This window comes from Pangasianodon hypophthalmus, chromosome 12 (genome assembly GCF_027358585.1).
Source record: "Pangasianodon hypophthalmus isolate fPanHyp1 chromosome 12, fPanHyp1.pri, whole genome shotgun sequence".
Taxonomy (NCBI): Eukaryota; Metazoa; Chordata; class Actinopteri; order Siluriformes; family Pangasiidae; genus Pangasianodon; species Pangasianodon hypophthalmus.
Window position 1 is genome coordinate 22173480 of NC_069721.1, and position 17654 is coordinate 22191133.

The window sequence follows — 17654 nt, forward strand, 5'->3', positions numbered from 1 at the left end:
TAGCTTGGCAAGGCAAAGATTCTATTGGCCCTATATGAGGAGAGAAATTGAAGCTTATGTCACCAGATAGTGCCCATGCATAAAACAAAAGAAGCCAGTGACACATATAAGAGCCCCAATGTCAAGCATAGCCACAAACCCACCTATGGAGCTCATCTCCACCGACTGCTTGGACCTAGAGCCGGGTAGGGGCGGCTAGCAATATATCCTTGTCATGGTAGATGATTTTACAAGATACTCACAGGCTTACCCAACTCGCAACAAGTCCGGGAAAACTGCAGCGGAAAAGATTTGGTTAACTATTTGGTTAACTATATAGCTATTTGGTTACCCCCTAAAACTGCACCATGATCAAGGGCGCGAGTTTGAGAACGAGCTTTTCCAAACCCTGCAACAACTAAGTAAGATGGGACACTCGCGAACAACACCTTATCACCCCCAGGGCAACCCAGCTGAACGGTTTAACCGTACAATGTTGCAAATGCTTCGGACCCTGGGGAAGAAGGAAAAAGAAAGATGGAAGGACTTCCTTCCTCAGATCGTACATGCCTACAATTGCACGCGCCATGAAGCAACTGGGTACTCACCTTTCTTTCTGCTCTTTGGTCGACACCCCCGTCTGCCCATAGATTTGTTGTTCAGGCTGTCTGCAGACGAGGAACCCCAGACAGCCAGGGGTTATGCAGAGAAATGGGCAGAGCGGATGATTGAAGCTTACCGGATTGCATCAGAAAACAGCAGGAAGTCAGGTGCCCATGGCAAGAAATACTATGACAGACACATCAAAGGGGTAGTGCTGCAACCTGGTGATCGGGTGCTGGTACGGAACCTGAGTGAACGAGGGGGTTCTGGAAAGTTAAGGTCGTATTGGGAAAACATGATTTATGTTGTAAAAGAGCAGATTAATTATAGTCCAGTCTACAAGGTCGTCTCAGAAATGGATGGAAAGAGAACACGTGTCCTTGCATCCTGTTGACAATCCTGCTGTGAATGAAAGAACAGTAACATCACCTCAAAAAAGGAAAAGACCCAGAACTGTTAGCGGAGACACAAAACCAAAGTATCACACTGAAACAGGCTCTGATGAGGAGGAAGACACTGTCTACTATGAGTTAAGATATGACCCGAGGAATGGAAACAGGACTGTTTCAACCACTGATGAGCCTACCTGTGCTCATTCACAATCCTCAGCTCCCACTGAACTATGTGCAACAGGCAATCATGAACACCTTGCCAGAGAAAGAGACTTAAGGCACATGAAATGGTCACCCACTATAGGGATAAGAGAGCAAAGAAACTGAACAATCAACAACAGAGCAGAGCAGAGAACCCGACAGTGATGATGAAGAAGTGGTAAGTGTGGAGAACAGAGAGTCAGAGATCTTTCACACACCTCCCCTTGAGCTTGAGAGTGAAGCTGAACAGACTACTCGGGAGGAGGCACAAGCTGGGCCCGGCATCATCCCTGACGTAGGGGAACAGAAACTGAGAAGGTCTACTAGAGACCGGGGACCAGCAACAAGGTTCACGTACAATACACTAGGTCAGCCTTCACGTACAGTTCACCCATCAGTTAATATCACAGAGGTCCATAAAACACCACACATGGCACCTTGGGACATGCAACCATATCCTCTCATACCCTACTCTGTCCCAGCACCTTACCACATTTCACCAATATACTGGTCACATCCTTACACATTGCCCCAAATTGGTGTTACCCCAAATGTACACAGGTTGAGTCAAAAGGAGGAAAGGAAAGGGGTGTGAGTAACATGTTGAGTGTTGATTATTTTGGTGTCTGTTGAGTAATCTATTAAATGAAGTAGTTAAATGGGAAAATGTCAGGAGCCATCTTATTTTTTCTTGGGGAGTGTGTGACATCCAACAATGTATTGTCACAATTGTTGAGATAAAGTATGATTTTGGGTATTTTTGTGTAAAGAAAGGCTGAAATTGTGTGTTTTGGGGAATGGTTTTCTGTGCCACGTTTTTATTGCAATTGCCAAATTACGCCACCAGGGGGAGTATCCACCAAAGTGAGCGCTAGTTGTGACTGACCAGGCCTCCGTTTTTCAGACAGAGAACGGCCTGCTGAACGAATACAACTAATATCTCCTGTCTCTGATTTTTCCTGTATAACACAGGACATATTATCTGTCTACCGGTCACTCCTGCTTGAGGCCTGTAACACTTACATTGGCCTCCTGTCAGTCATTTTATAGACATGCCCCCCGAACTGCCCTTCACTGTTTTGCATTGCTGTTAGCAACTCAATACTCGACGTGCGCTATTGAGATGTGGGCTATATCGAGTATTTGGGGTCCACTATCATGCAATGTTAGTATAATGCTTGCTAGGTATTTATCTAAGTGTGAGAAAACTCTTGTTGGTGAGATAAGTCAGTGAGACAAGAGAAATTAGTCTAAGCTTCATGCATGCTATGCTGCATATGTGTTTATCATTTTAACACTCACAAGTTTATTCCAGCTGTAAGCAGAGCGGCTCATGATGGCAAGACCTCCAAAGTCTTCCTGCAAATTGAAGAAAATGTCCTATACAAAATTGGCACACACACACACACACACACACACACATATGCAGGCACACAAAGCCATACTTTCTCTTCTGGTTTATGTAACAATCTCTCAGCAAATACACTACGTGCAAATTAAGTCATGAATCACACTTGACTTATGCTATAGGCTGAACTTTTACAGCAACCCTATCATAGGCAGTTGAGAATTGACAACATGCAGTCTAGACAAAAATAGACATACGGTTCATAGCTTTGTTCAACTGTTTCCAAGGGCATACCATTAACCAGGGTTGCCAGCCCAACCACATCTCAAAAAACACATTATACTGTATATACTGCATATGTGGCATCAGCACAATACATAAAATCATGCAGATACAGGGCAAGAGCTTCAGGCAATGTTCTGGTCAAACATCAGAATGGAGAAAAAATGTGGTCGCAGCAACTTTGACAGTGGCATGTTAGTGGTTTGAGTATTTCAGGAACTGCTAATTTCTTTTCATAATCATTTGTGTGTGTGACAGTTTTTCACAGAATGGTGTGAAATCAAGATGATGAAATAAGCATCTCAGAATGCAACACATCAAATGTTGACGTGGATGAGCAAAAACATCCAGTGAGCGACTGGTGTATGGCCAGAATGGTCCGAACTGACAGGAAAGCTCCAGTAACTCAAACAATAATCTATACAACTGAGGTGAGCAGATAAGCATCTCCGAAAACACAACACACTGAAACTTTAGATGAGGGTAGGGTTTATTTTGATACATTTTTGCATTTTTGTAACACATTAAGAAAATTAATATCCATGAGTGATATGCAAATACAGTCACCTCTAAAACTATTGGAACAGCAAGGCTGTAGACTGAAAACATTTGAGTTTGAGATCAATAGATGAATATGAGTACAGAGTTTAGGATTTCAGCTTTTATTTCCTGGTATTTACATCTAGATGTGTTAAACAACATAAAGCATAGAATTTTGTATCTTGTATTTTCTATCAGACCACCCAATTTTTAGGCAAGCAAAAGTATAGGAACAGATGAGTCTTAAAGTAAATTAAAGTAAATAACACTTAATACCTGGTTGCATATTCTTTGCTTGCAATGGGACATTCCAAATTGGTGTTTTGGCTATGCCTAGTATTGGTCCCATGCCTCTGATAGATTTCCCCAATTTTCTCAGCTCCAAAATAGCTTGCTTTTCTCCCATAGACAGCTCTCTGGTCTTCATGATGGTTTACCTTTTTTTTTTAACAAAGATTTAAAAAAAATGTTTTTGCTCACCTATAAATTGGTTGGTCTGATACAAAATGTGCTATGTTCTATGTCGTTTAACACATAAATACCAGGAAATAAAAGCTGAAATTCAAAACTCTCTTCTCATATTCCTCTTTCGATCTCAAACCCAAATGTCTTCAAGCTACAGCAAAAACAAATGAATTGGCCTTGCTGTTCCAGTAGTTACAGAGGGGACTGTAATGTTTAAAGTTTGTATGTTTATAGCACCCATTGGAGACGACACTGGACTTGGAATTAGTCATGAAGTAGGACATGGAATTAGACAGTGTCGATGACCAGTTTATAGGCTGCAAATTGATTGTGAAACAGTGTCTCGAGAAGGAGCTGGAATCCAGCATAGAATTCAGAGAGGCTTGGGAAAACTTTGTTTCTGATTTTATTCAGAGAACAACCATAAAAATCTACACAAACACAGCTGATGCTTTGTATTCAACAATCAATGCTGCAGTGAACTCAAGCAGAACATATTATATCAGTAGTTTTACTTATAAAGTCTTTCCTTTCCTGCTAAAACAAATGTATCAAGTAAAGAATTGCACTGATGTTTTTCACAGCACCAATGATACTTTTGATACAAATGTTGTAGGCTGTGAAATGCAATTTGGCAGGTTTGCACCGACTTCATTTAGAATGAACATGACAGACAAATGTAGCTGCTAACATCCTGCTTTAAGATTAAGACATGCTTTGTTGCAAACATATCCAGGTTTTCCATGTTTCCTGATGAAAAAGAGATGCTAATCCCACCACCTCATAAAAATTCCAACATCATAAATGTTGCAGAAAACCGGATGAACTGTGATGTTCTTTACACACTGCAGACCACTGGGAATTTTAGTTAGATGAACTGTACATAGTTAAATTTGAAGACATTGAAAAAGAATAAGCAAAGGAAGAAGTAGACATGGTGTGGTAGAATAGAAACATCCAAGTGTGGTTAGGAGGGGTGAAATAGAAAGCAAGTCTGTACATACACTGATGTTCTGGTCAAACATCAGAATGGAGAAAAAATGTGGTCGCAGCAACCTTGACTGTGGCATGTTGGTGGTTTGAGTATTTCAGAAACTGCTGATTTCTTTTCACAATCACTTGTTTGTGACAGTTTTTCACAGAATGGTGTGAAACCAAGATGAAGAAATAAGCATCTCAGAATGCAACACATCAAATGTTGACATGGATGAGCAAAAACATCCAGTGAGTGACTGGTGTATGGCCAGACTGGTCCGAACTGACAGGAAAGCTCCAATAACTCAAACAATAATCTATACAACTGAGGTGAGCAGATAAGCATCTCCGAAAACACAACACACTGAAACTTTAGATGAGGGTAGGGTTTATCTTGATACATTTTTATATTTTTGTAACACATTAAGAAAATTAATATCCATGAGTGATATGTAAATACAGTCACCTCTAAAACTATTGGAACAGCAAGGCTGTAGACTGAAAACATTTGAGTTTGAGATCAATAGATGAATATGAGTACAGAATTTAGGATTTCAGCTTTTATTTCCTGGTATTTACATCTAGATGTGTTAAACAACATAAAGCATAGAATTTTGTATCTTGTGTTTTGTATCAGACCACCCAATTTTTAGGCAAGCAAAAGTATAGGAACAGATGAGTCTTAAAGTAAATTAAAGTAAATAACACTTAATATTTGGTTGCATATCCTTTGGTTGCAATGACTTCATCAAGTCTGTGACCCACTGACATCACCAAATTGTTGGTTTCTTCTTTTGTGATGCTTTTCTAGGCTTTTACTGCAGCCTCTTTCAGTTGTTGTTTGTTTTGGGGCATTTCTGTTGAGGTGGATGAGCAAAAGACCAGTTTATAGGCTGCAAATTGATTGTGAAACAGTGTCTCGAGAAGGAGCTGGAATCCAGCATAGAATTCAGAGGCTTGGGAAAACTTTTTTTCTGATTTTATTCAGAGAACAACCATAAAAATCTACACAAACACAGCTGATGCTTTGTATTCAACAATCAATGCTGCAGTGAACTCAAGCAGAACATATTATATCAGTAGTTTTATTATAAAGTCTTTCCTTTCCTGCTAACACAAATTTATCAAGTAAAGAATTGCACTCATGTTTTTCGCAGCACCAATGATACATTTGATACAAATGTTGTAATCCGTGAAATGCAATTTGGCAGGTTTGCACCGACTTCATTTAGAATGAACATGACAGACAAATGTAGCTGCTAACATCCTGCTTTAAGATTAAGACATGTTTTGGTGCAAACATATCCAGGTTTTCCATGTTTCCTGATGAAAAAGAGATGCTAATCCCACACCTAAAATGTAATAAAAATTTTAAAAACATTTGGGAAAAGTACTCAAAATTTACTGATTATTTTACAAGAATAATAAAGGTCTACACAGACGGAGATTCTAAACTTTATAGTCAGTTCAATGAAGCTGTGAGCTCAGGCAGAAGGAATTATGTCAGTAAGTTCACCTATAAAGCCTTTCATTTCTTGCTCACACGAGCAGTACAAATTCATCAAGTGCGTGACCGCGCTCTGAATCACGTGTCTAATCCGTCCAATGGATGGGCGAGACGTCACGGGCGGGCTGACGTAGCGACCCGGAAGCATAAAAGCCCGAGCGGCGAGCCCCGCGTTAGCTTCCTGTTTTCAGCAAGCGCTCTATGTTTATTGTCTGTCTTTTTTCCGTCTTGTTTGTGTTTTATCGGCGGCATGCCTAAAGCCAAAGATAAGACAAAGGGTGAGAGCGGGCAGTGCTTCAGGCTGTGTGTTCCTCCCTGTCCGCGATATATTACAGGCGGGGATACACACAGTCTGTGCGTTGCCTGTTTGGGAGTGGAGCACGCTCAGTCGGCTCTCGAGGGAGCCGGCTGCGCACATTGTGAGCGTTTACCGCTGCGCACTCTCCGCTCCCGCTGGGCTCTCTTTGAGGAGGGAGCCCTCACTAGCGTGCCTCGTGGTGCCGGCCCCGCTTCTGCCGAGGCAGAGCGGCGGTTGCGCTCGTGGGGCTCGCAGATGGACCTGGCGGAGGGAATGGAGACGGGCCCGTCCCTTTCTCCTTCCTCACCCTCCAGGTCCACTGTCCCCTCCCTGGGCTCGGAAGCACGCTCTGCGGTTTCTTCCCCCCGGGGAGCGGACTCGGCGCTCCACCTATCGTCCTCCGAGGAGGTCGATGTGGAGAGCGTCGACCCTGAGCCGCAGTCTCCTCAATACGGGGAGCTGCTCGAGGTGGTTACGCGGGCAGTCGCCAAGCTTAACATTGACTGGCCTGCTGAGTCACGGCCTGAGCCTCAGGGCTCTAGACTGGATGAGCGTTTTCTACGCAGTAGGCCGCCACCTCCGCCACGGAGCCTGCGGTGTTACAGGCGTACCAGGCCGACCTGCTTAAACAGCTGGATGAGCAGGGGGAGAGTACGTCTGAGCAGGTAGCTGAGCTCAGGCGGGCCGCTGATCTGTCCCTCCGCACCACCAAGGAGACCGCCCGTGCTATCGGTCGGTCTATGGCAGTCCTGGTGGCAGCGGAGAGGCATCTCTGGCTGACCCTGTCTGTTATGAAAGAGAAGGACAGGGTCGTGCTCATGGACGCCCCGCTTACTCCCTCGGGCCTGTTTGGCGACGTGGTAGACTCCGTCATCGAGAGATACCAGCAGGCCCGTGCTCAGGCGGCGGCGTTCCAGCCGTCGCTCTCTAGCTCGTGAGGCTGCTGGGTGGGGGCAGCCCCCTCCGTGTATGGCCCCCTCCTACAGGGAGGCCCAGAAACAGAGCGTCGCCTCCCGTGCTCCCCCGAGGCGGGAGCAGGAGTCGCGACGACGCTCTGGGCCCGGCCCTTCGGGCACTAAGGCAGATCTGAGGACCTCTGGGGCGACGCGGCGTACACCTCATCTCACGGTGCCCGGGTCCCCCCAGTGCCCTCAGGAGGTCGATCTGCCAACCCTGCCACCTATGGTGCTTCAGGGCGCAGCGGTCTCCGGCGAGCGCCTCTCCCAGTTCTCGCCCGGCAACGTAGCGGGTCTGGGAGGCTCGCGGCCTCTCCTGAGGCCTTCGCAGCGGTTAGCTCATTTCCCCCATGTCGGTTTGCCGCCTCAGGGCACCCAGCTAACCGCTTCTATTACACCAGAGGTCAGTCTCGAGAGACTGATTCCCTTAGTGAGCTTTCTGGCAGCGTGGAAACTTCTGCCGAATGTGTCTCATTGGGTCCTGCGTACTGTAGAAAGAGGCTACCGAATTCAGTTCGGCTCACCTCCACCTCGTTTTTCTGGGGTTCTTCCCACTGTGGTGGGTCCCGAGCAGGCTCTGGTATTGGAGCAGGAAGTACATACTCTCCTGAGGAAGGAGGCCAAGAAGGGGGGAGGGCTGCGTCCCATTTTGGACTTGCGGCAATTGAACCTCTCAGTCGCTCAACTGAAGTTCAGGATGCTTACGGTCACTCAGGTCGTGTCTCAGATCAGGTCCGAGGACTGGTTCGTCACGATCGACCTACAAGATGCGTATTTCCACATCTCCATCCTTCCCCCGCACAGGAAGTTCCTGAGGTTCGCTTTCGGGGGCGAAGCTTACCAGTATCGGGTTCTTCCCTTCGGCCTAGCACTCTCACCCCGCACCTTCACGAAGTGCGTGGATGCTACCATCGGAAGCTCAATTGTACGTGTCCAGTGCGAGCACTGGACGCGTACGTCCACAGAACTGCCCTGTGGAGAAAGGCAGACCAGTTGCTTGTGTGCTTTGGTCCCCTTAAGAGGGGTTTTCCTGCTTCTAAGCAGACCCTCAGCCGGTGGATTGTAGAATCCATTTCTCTGGCTTTCGAGTCCTCTGGTCTCCCCAGTCCCCTGGGGGTCAAGGCTCACTCTACCCGAGCGGTGGCGGCCTCTAAGGCCTTTCTGGCAGGTGTGTCCTTACAGGACATCTGCAACGCGGCGGGATGGTCCACGCCCCTGACCTTTGCCAGGTTTTATGACCGAGATGCGCGAGCCACTCCCGGCTCCTCTGTCCTTGTGCCTTAGGCTTGCCTCCTCCTGGAGGCAGGGACTTGTAAGTCTGGCGGCGTGGGTATACTCGTTCCCATAGCGTTTCGTGATGCAGCTCGAGTTCCTGAAGGGGAACGTCTCCAGGTTACGTATGTAACCATGGTTCCCCCGAGGGAACGAGATGCTGCGTCTCGGTGCCACACTTCCGGCGTCCCTGCGGCGCTTGCTTCATTTTCCAGTAAGCTAACGCGGGGCTCGCCGCTCGGGCTTTTATGCTTCCGGGTTGCTACGTCACCCCACCCGTGACGTCTCGCCCATCCATTGTACGGATTAGACACGTGATTCAGAGCGCGGTGACGCGGGGGCGTTCCCATAGCGTTTCGTGACGCAGCGTCTCGTTCCCTCGGGGAACCATGGTTACATACGTAACCTGGAGACATTTTCCATGTTTCCTGATGAAAAAGAGATGCTAATCCCACCACCTCATAAAAATTCCAACATCATAAATGTTGCAGAAAACCGGATGAACTGTGATGTTCTTTACACACTGCAGACCACTGGGAATTTTAGTCAGATGAACTGTACATAGTTAAATTTGAAGACATTGAAAAAGAATAAGCAAAGGAAGAAGTAGACATGGTGTGGTAGAATAGAAACATCCAAGTGTGGTTAGGAGGGGTGAAATAGAAAGCAAGTCTGTACATACACTGATGTTCTGGTCAAACATCAGAATGGAGAAAAAATGTGGTCGCAGCAACCTTGACTGTGGCATGTTGGTGGTTTGAGTATTTCAGGAACTGCTGATTTCTTTTCACAATCACTTGTTTGTGACAGTTTTTCACAGAATGGTGTGAAACCAAGATGAAGAAATAAGCATCTCAGAATGCAACACATCAAATGTTGAGGTGGATGAGCAAAAACATCCAGTGAGTGACTGGTGTATGGCCAGACTGGTCCGAACTGACAGGAAAGCTCCAATAACTCAAACAATAATCTATACAACTGAGGTGAGCAGATAAGCATCTCCGAAAACACAACACACTGAAACTTTAGATGAGGGTAGGGTTTATCTTGATACATTTTTGCATTTTTGTAACACATTAAGAAAATTAATATCCATGAGTGATATGTAAATACAGTCACCTCTAAAACTATTGGAACAGCAAGGCTGTAGACTGAAAACATTTGAGTTTGAGATCAATAGATGAATATGAGTACAGAGTTTAGGATTTCAGCTTTTATTTCCTGGTATTTACATCTAGATGTGTTAAACAACATAAAGCATAGAATTTTGTATCCTGTATTTTGTATCAGACATTTGTATGTTTCTTCTTTTGTGATGCTTTTCCAGGCTTTTACTGCAGCCTCTTTCAGTTGTTGTTTGTTTTGGGGCATTTCTCCCTTCACTCTCCTCTTCAGAAAGTGAAATGCTGCCCAGTTGGCTTAAGGTCTGGTGATCGACTTGGCCAGTGTAAAACTTTCCATGTTTTCCCCCTGATAAAGTCCTTTGTTGTGTTGGCAGTGTGTTTTGGGTCATTGTCTTGCTGCATGATGACGTTCCTCCCAATTAGATTGGATGCATTTCTCTGTAAATTGGCAGACAGAATGTTTCTGTAGACTTCTGACTTCTTATGATACCTTCACCCCCGCACCCATGGAGGTTGTTGGTGATGTCACTGACTATTGTTTTTGGGTTTTTCTTCGCAGTTCTCACATCTGTTGTTGTTTTCCTTGGCTGACCCATTCGGTGTCTGTTGCTCAGTACATCAGTGGTTTCTTTCTTTTTCAGGACATTCCAAATTGGTGTATTGGCTATTCCCAGTATTTGTGCAATGCCTCTGATAGAGTTTCCCAATTTTCGCAGCTCCAAAATGGTTTGCTTTTCTCCCATAGACAGCTCTCTGGTCTTCATGATGGTTTACCCTTTTTTAACAAAGAATGAAGTCTGCACAGGTGAAATTGAAGGCTAAAACTAAGAGTAGATGTTCAGAGCTATTTACTGTTTAAACAATCAATCTAACAGGACACATCTGGGTAACAAGCAACTCCTGTCAGTCACGTGTTCCAATGTTTTTGCTCACCTATAAATTGGTTGGTCTGATACAAAATGTGCTATGTTCTATGTCGTTTAACACATAAATACCAGGAAATAAAAGCTGAAATTCAGAACTCTCTTCTCATATTCCTCTTTTGATCTCAAACCCAAATGTCTTCAAGCTACAGCAAAAACAAATGAATTGGCCTTGCCGTTCCAGTAGTTACAGAGGGGACTGTAATGTTTAATGTTTGTATGTTTATAGCACCCATTGGAGACGACACTGGACTTGGAATTAGGCACGAAGTTGGAAATGGAATTAGACAGTGTCGATGACCAGTTTATAGGCTGCAAAGAAGAAACACAGAAATTGATTGTGAAACAGTGTCTCGAGAAGGAGCTGGAATCCAGCATAGAATTCAGAGAGGCTTGGGAAAACTTTTTTTCTGATTTTATTCAGAGAACAACCATAAAAATCTACACAAACACAGCTGATGCTTTGTTTTCAACAATCAATGCTGCAGTGAACTCAAGCAGAACATATTATATCAGTAGTTTCCCTTATAAAGCCTTTCCTTTCCTGCTAACACAAATTCATCAAGTAAAGAATTGCATTGATGTTTTTTGCAGCACCAATGATACTTTTGATACAAATGTTGTAGGCCGTGAAATGCAATTTGGCAGGTTTGCACCGACTTCATTTAGAATGAACATGACAGACAAATGTAGCTGCTAACATCCTGCTTTAAGATTAAGACATGCTTTGTTGCAAACATATCCAGGTTTTCCATATTTCTTGATGAAAAAGAGATGCTAATCCCACCACCTTATGAAAATTCCAACATCATAAATGTTGCAGAACACCGGATGAACTATGATCTTCATTACACGCTGCAGACCACTGGGAATTTTAGTTAGATGAACTGTACAGTAGGAAGTAGACATGGTGTCGCAGAGTAGAAACATCCAAGTGTGCTTAGGAGGAGTGAAATAGAAAGCAAGTCTGTACATACACTGAGCAACTTTGATAAGAGCCAAATTGAAATGGCTAGAAGACTGCGTCAGGGCGTCTCCAAAACGGCAGGTCTTCTGGGGTGTTCCCTGTATGCATTAGTTAGTACCTACCAAAAGTGGTCCAAGGAAGGACAACCGGTGAACCGGCAACAGGGTCATGGGAACTCAAGGCTAATTGATGCGCGTAGGGAGTGAAGGCTAGCCCGTCTGGTCCGATCCCACAGAAGAGCTACTGTAGCACGAATTGCTGAAAAAGTTAATACTGCTTATAGAAAGGTGTCAGAACACACGGTGCATCTCAGCTTGCTGCATATGGGGCTGCGTAGCCGCAGACTGGTCAGAGTGCCCATGCTGACCCCTGTCCACCTCTGAAAACACCCACAATGGGCACGTGAGCATCAGAACTGGACAACGGAGCAATGGAAGAAGGTGGCCTGGTCTGATGAATCATGTTTTCTTTTACATCTTGTGGACGGCTGGGTGTGTGTGTGTGTCGCTTACCTGGGGAAGAGATGGCACCAGGATGCACTATGGGAAGAAGGTAAGCCGGCGGAGACAGTGTGATGCTCTGGGGGGATGCTCTGCTGGGAAACCTTGGGTCCTGGCATTCATGTGGATGTTACTTCAGTACGTTGACATGTACCACCTACCTAAACATTGTTGCAGACCAAGTACACCCCTTCATGGCAACGGAATTCTCTTTTTCAGCAAGATAATGCACCCTGCCACACTGCAAATATTGTTCAGGAATGCTTTGAGGAACATGACAAAGAGTTCGAGGTGTTCACTTGGCCTCCAAATTCCCCAAAGCTCAATCTGATCAAGCATCTGTGGGATGTGCTGGACAAACAAGTCTGACCCATGGAGGCCCTGCCTCACAAACTACAGGACTTAAAGGATCTGCTGCTAACATGTTGGTGCCAGATACCACAGCACACCTTCAGAGGTCTTGTGGCGTCCATGCCTCGACAGGTCAAAGCTGTTTTGGGACAAGGGGGACCTACACAATATTAGACAGGTCGTTTTAATGTTATGGCTGACTGGTGTATATAACATTGGTTCTATCAACACCTGGCAACCTGGCAGGAATATGACGTGGCAAGAACTGGGCTAGAAGGTTTCAGGGACAGACAGCTGCTGAGCATAATATTTTATAGCCAATACTAGTATGTCATTTGGTTACCACATGACTTTGTGGTAAAGTCTCGGCATGTGTGTGCATGCACACAAGAAGGTATCTAGGTGTTAAACACTGCCCATGGTGGTTATATAGTGTTCATAGAACCAACGTTACATACATAAATAGCGTTATTAATTCCTTAGTTTTGCATGTACATTAATGTCCAACTTCTTTTTACTCTTTTTATAGTGTCAGTAAACAATTAATTTGTCTCTGATGTCCTTTATTACAGAAATATATTTTTTTTAAAACATGTATTTCCTTTTTTTGGTAGTCATTTTGTGTTGATCATTTTATGTTGATCGTTATTGTAGAAGCAGAACCTGTTATTACAACAAATGATAATAATAAGCAGGAGGGTTGAGATTAACTTTTATAGCTATTATATTATATTGTTTCAGCTCAACCATTAATTCTATAACTATTACTTGCAAAAATGTAAATGCATAGATTACACCATGACTTCCACAATATTCAGTTTTCAGTATTTTTTTTGGCCTTAAGCCAGTTTAAATAATTCATGTTTGTAAATCATCACATCTGTTTTGTGTCATGTGGACTTTCATGTGGACACCTTCGGCTTACATACACTTAAAAAAAACTGGTCATGCTAAAATAAACTTTTATTTTTAACCTGGATCAACTGCTTTTACACTTTCAAATTATATTAACTGTGTTACTCTTTCTCAGTACATCATCCAGCCCTAGACTAAACAAAGTAAGTTTGTACAACACATTGCAAGAATTTATAGAAAGGATTGTTGCATTGTGTTGCTATTAGGACTAGAATTGTTTTTAATTTTTAGAAATCTGTGTCGTAGTTCAGACTTTAAAGTTAACAATGTCTTTATTGCACATAAAATCACATCTCAAAATTGTTAAACTGACCTTGCACTTTGGGGAGAAAACAGCTCCAATTATGGTGATGGAAGAAAAGGAAGTAGCTGTGTATAAATAGTGCTGAGTTGAATCTCTGACACATTTTTTTGTTTGATGAGTGCAGCTTAAGCCATATAGGGAAATAAACAATTATTACCTGTAGGTAAGCAGATTGAAGGAACATCAGTGGAGATTGTTTGAGCACCTCCTTGTTCTGCATGGTAGCTTATAGGAAAAGGAAACTGGTGTCTTTTTCTTACTATTAAAGAAGCCTTGAAACCATCAGAGCTGTGAGTATTATGATCACGCTGAAAATGTTATGTTATGCCTATCACATTCAGTTTGATCATATATAATTATAGTATTATCTAAACTTCAAGCATTGTAAATTGTACTTAAGGGATAATACTGCATTATTCGTGGTATTATGAGAACATTATTCACTATGCAACTGGAATTATTCATGCTAGAAAATGTATTATCAAACCATATGAGGTTGTTTGTGAGGTTTTCAATATTGTTCATGTTGATATTATGCATTGTGTTATTTCACTGTATCAGCAAAGATTAGAAAAAAAGGCAGAAATACTTTTCTGTTCAGGCTATATTCATAGTTGAGTTATGTGCGTATCATAACGAGTTAACACCAAAATTTCACATATTGGTTTTCACAATTAACTACAGCTTAAACACTAGTCCAACAGTTGCCTGTGGTGGAGACAGTGCATGGGGCTGAGTGTGCATAAAACATAAAAGGCATGCCTCTTTATTTGGCACAATATTGGACAAAATATTACACCTTATGTCTTGACCTTATGTCTTATGACAAAATATATCTGGTACATTTTGAAAAAAAAAAAATTTTGGTTTTGGTTTTCCAAAACCAATTCCAGTCTTTTCCTTTTGTTACAAGATCAGATCAAATTCATTCTGAGCTGATACATATCTCATCCACCATTTTTGCTGGTAATGCAGTACTAATGCCAGTCCTGGGTGTCAGATGATGCCATCTCTACTACTACATTGAACTGAAACTGCATTGGGTTGAATAAATTAAAATTTATTTGTCTGTACCAAAGTCGTGGCCACCAATTATATAACTTGAATCCATGACTTAATATGTTGTGGGAACATCATGTTAATATGTGGCCTTCAGGTAATTAATTTGCCTGGAATGGGTGATAAAGTCTATTCCCTTTATTTTATATAGTACTACTACAAGATTAAAGCAAAGTTATCAATAATCTCCACACTGACAAATTCAGTTGATTTCTCACTCATTTTTAAGATAGTTGCCACAAAATAGATATTGATTAGTAACACCTCACATCTTATTAAAAAACATGTCCCATGTCACCTCAGCAGCTCTGCCTCAAACTACATCCTCACCCCGAGCTATAAATACACAAATCGATATATACATGTTTAATTTGTATACAATTGTATACAAATTTGCATATGCATGCTTTGCATTTCAGATTAACAATGAACACAGCTGTGAAGGTTTCCACCTTTGCCAAAAATGTTGCCACTGCAGTCATCATCATTTCAGTTGTTTGCTACGCAGAGGTGGGTTTCCATTTCAAGTTATGCATTGAGCAGACATTTTCTTATCAGTAGTTTTGTAAGAACAATGTTTTTTTTTTTCACTTTTTTTTATAGAACCTGAAATGGATATCAGATTCTGTCATTAGACTGGACATGGCAGAAAATTCTGTTGATGACCAATTTATAGGCTGCAGAGACACAATGTACAAGCTGATTACAAAGAAGATTCTACCAGAAGAGTTAAAATGTAATAAAAATTTTAAAAACATTTGGGAAAAGTACTCAAAATTTACTGATTATTTTACAAGAATAATAAAGGTCTACACAGACGGAGATTCTAAACTTTATAGTCAGTTCAATGAAGCTGTGAGCTCAGGCAGAAGGAATTATGTCAGTAAGTTCACCTATAAAGCCTTTCATTTCTTGCTCACACGAGCAGTACAAATTCATCAAGTAAAGAACTGTACTCGTGTTTTCCGCAGAACCAATGTTCATTTTGATACAAACGTTCTTGGCCGTGAAATGCGATTTGGCAGGTTTGCATCAACTTCACTTAGAACTAACATGTCACCTACATTTGGCAAAACCTCCTGTTTTAAGGTTACGACATGCTTTGGTGCAAACATAGCCAAAATTTCTGTGTTCCCTAAAGAGGAAGAGGTGCTAGTCCCACCTTTTGAAAAATTCAAAATCACAAAGATTGAAAAAAACCAGATGAACTGTAGTGTAATTTACACTCTACAGAGCACTGGGAGGTTTAGTAAAATGAACTGTGCGCTGCTTAAATAAAAAAAAAATGTAGATGCAAATGTGCTGATGTTAATATAGCATCACTGCTAACACTGCTGGATAATTTAGTACACAATGTAATGTTTTCTAAACATGTAAATGCTTTTGTTATTTCTTTATAAATTGCTAAAAAAAATTTAAATCATTGTAATTTTAACAATTTTTGAGATTTTGTGTGAATGGAATGAAAACCAAAAATGAATATCTGAATATCCAAAAAAAGTGATGACCTGATGCTCCTAGGTTCTACACATTGCTTAATCTTCAATAAAAAGAGATATGCATGAAAACAAAGCTCTTTTTTCAGCTTAAATTGTAACAACATGCACTGCTTGAAATGCACTTTTCACATTGAAAGACCATTTGGTAGAGGTTCATAATACAAAAATTGTGTGGTCAGTTGTTATTATAGCCCCAAGGAAATAAAAACTAAAAAATGCATATATATATATATATATATATATATATATATATATATATATATATATATATATATATATATATATATATATATATAGATAGATAGATAGATAGATAGATACACATTTTTTTCCAATGGTCTTTTCCTGATGATACCATTAAATGGTTAAAATGGAGTCACTGGACAGGTTGAGAACCCCTGTGTTAATTCATTTAAAGTCCACATTTTTAACATGTACCTGGTTTATTTGCTGTGGGTGGAATGAAATGGAATAAAGGTTTTTCATAATAAATGAGTTTATACACCGTAAATGCTGACTGGCATTTGAAATGTAAGCAGATATTTTGGTCTCAAAGGTTCTAAATCCTGTATTGTGGAGTCATTTTTCTTGAACTCCTGTAGACCACAGAAAGCTTAGAAAGCAGAAATTTAGTGAACAATACATTTAACTACGTATCTGTGAGGCTCACACAATAATCCTCAGTGAGCTGTGAGGTGATGTTTTCTTATTTATTTCTCTAAAATCTCAGATATATTGTATCAAATGAAATAAGATGATCCTTAACAAAAATGAAGAACAAGAACAGAAAAGCAAGAAAAAAAAAAAAAACATTGAAGTGTATTAAGTGTAGTCTTTTTTTCACCAATCTGATTACTGACTATTTGACTATCACATTTTCTGCTTTTCTGCTGTTTTTTTTTGCACACCGATACTGTGTGTCTACGTCAGTTTTAACATATTTGTCCTCATTTGGATGTCATGGTCCTCGTTTGTTTTCCTCCTGATCTCATAGTTAAATTATTTTAGTTCCAAATTTCCAAATTTCCAAATTTAGTTTAATATTATGACAGAAGTAGCCATTTTGCGTGTAGCATGTACCAAAATGAGCTTGTCTGGGTGTGCACACTGCCATTAAAACAAACTCGCCGTGTCTAGTGCGTAATAGTTCATACTGTGAGGAAAACACATGGCAGCATCACACACAGTTTAATG

The 17654-nt window shown here is 41.8% G+C and overlaps 1 protein-coding gene across 3 annotated transcripts; it reads left to right on the plus strand.

Moving 5' to 3' along the window:
- The first annotated feature begins 14016 nt into the window (after window positions 1-14016).
- On the plus strand, window positions 14017-16295 carry LOC117598678 (NAD(P)(+)--arginine ADP-ribosyltransferase 2-like). 3 transcript variants are annotated; one of them, XM_053238885.1, is made up of 4 exons: window positions 14017-14192; window positions 14816-14945; window positions 15380-15471; window positions 15565-16295. In XM_053238885.1, exons 3-4 carry the CDS (start codon window positions 15388-15390, stop codon window positions 16237-16239), a joined length of 759 nt encoding a protein of 252 aa, XP_053094860.1. In that variant the 5' UTR covers window positions 14017-14192; window positions 14816-14945; window positions 15380-15387; the 3' UTR covers window positions 16240-16295. The 3 variants fall into 3 exon arrangements, with proteins under 3 accessions (XP_053094860.1, XP_053094861.1, XP_053094862.1); XM_053238886.1 differs by having other exon boundaries at window positions 14821-14945; XM_053238887.1 differs by lacking the exon at window positions 14816-14945 and having other exon boundaries at window positions 14021-14090; window positions 14124-14192; window positions 15381-15471.
- Window positions 16296-17654: the final 1359 nt, after the last annotated feature.

What these genes read in the sequence shown, in the direction of transcription:
- LOC117598678 (XM_053238885.1), top strand. Translation starts at nt 15,388, where the DNA reads ATGAACACAGCTGTGAAGGTTTCCACCTTTGCCAAAAATGTTGCCACT. An exon ending in CAGTTGTTTGCTACGCAGAG is followed by an intron (nt 15,472 to 15,564) that starts GTGGGTTTCCAT and finishes TTTTTTTTATAG; the next exon opens with AACCTGAAATGGATATCAGA.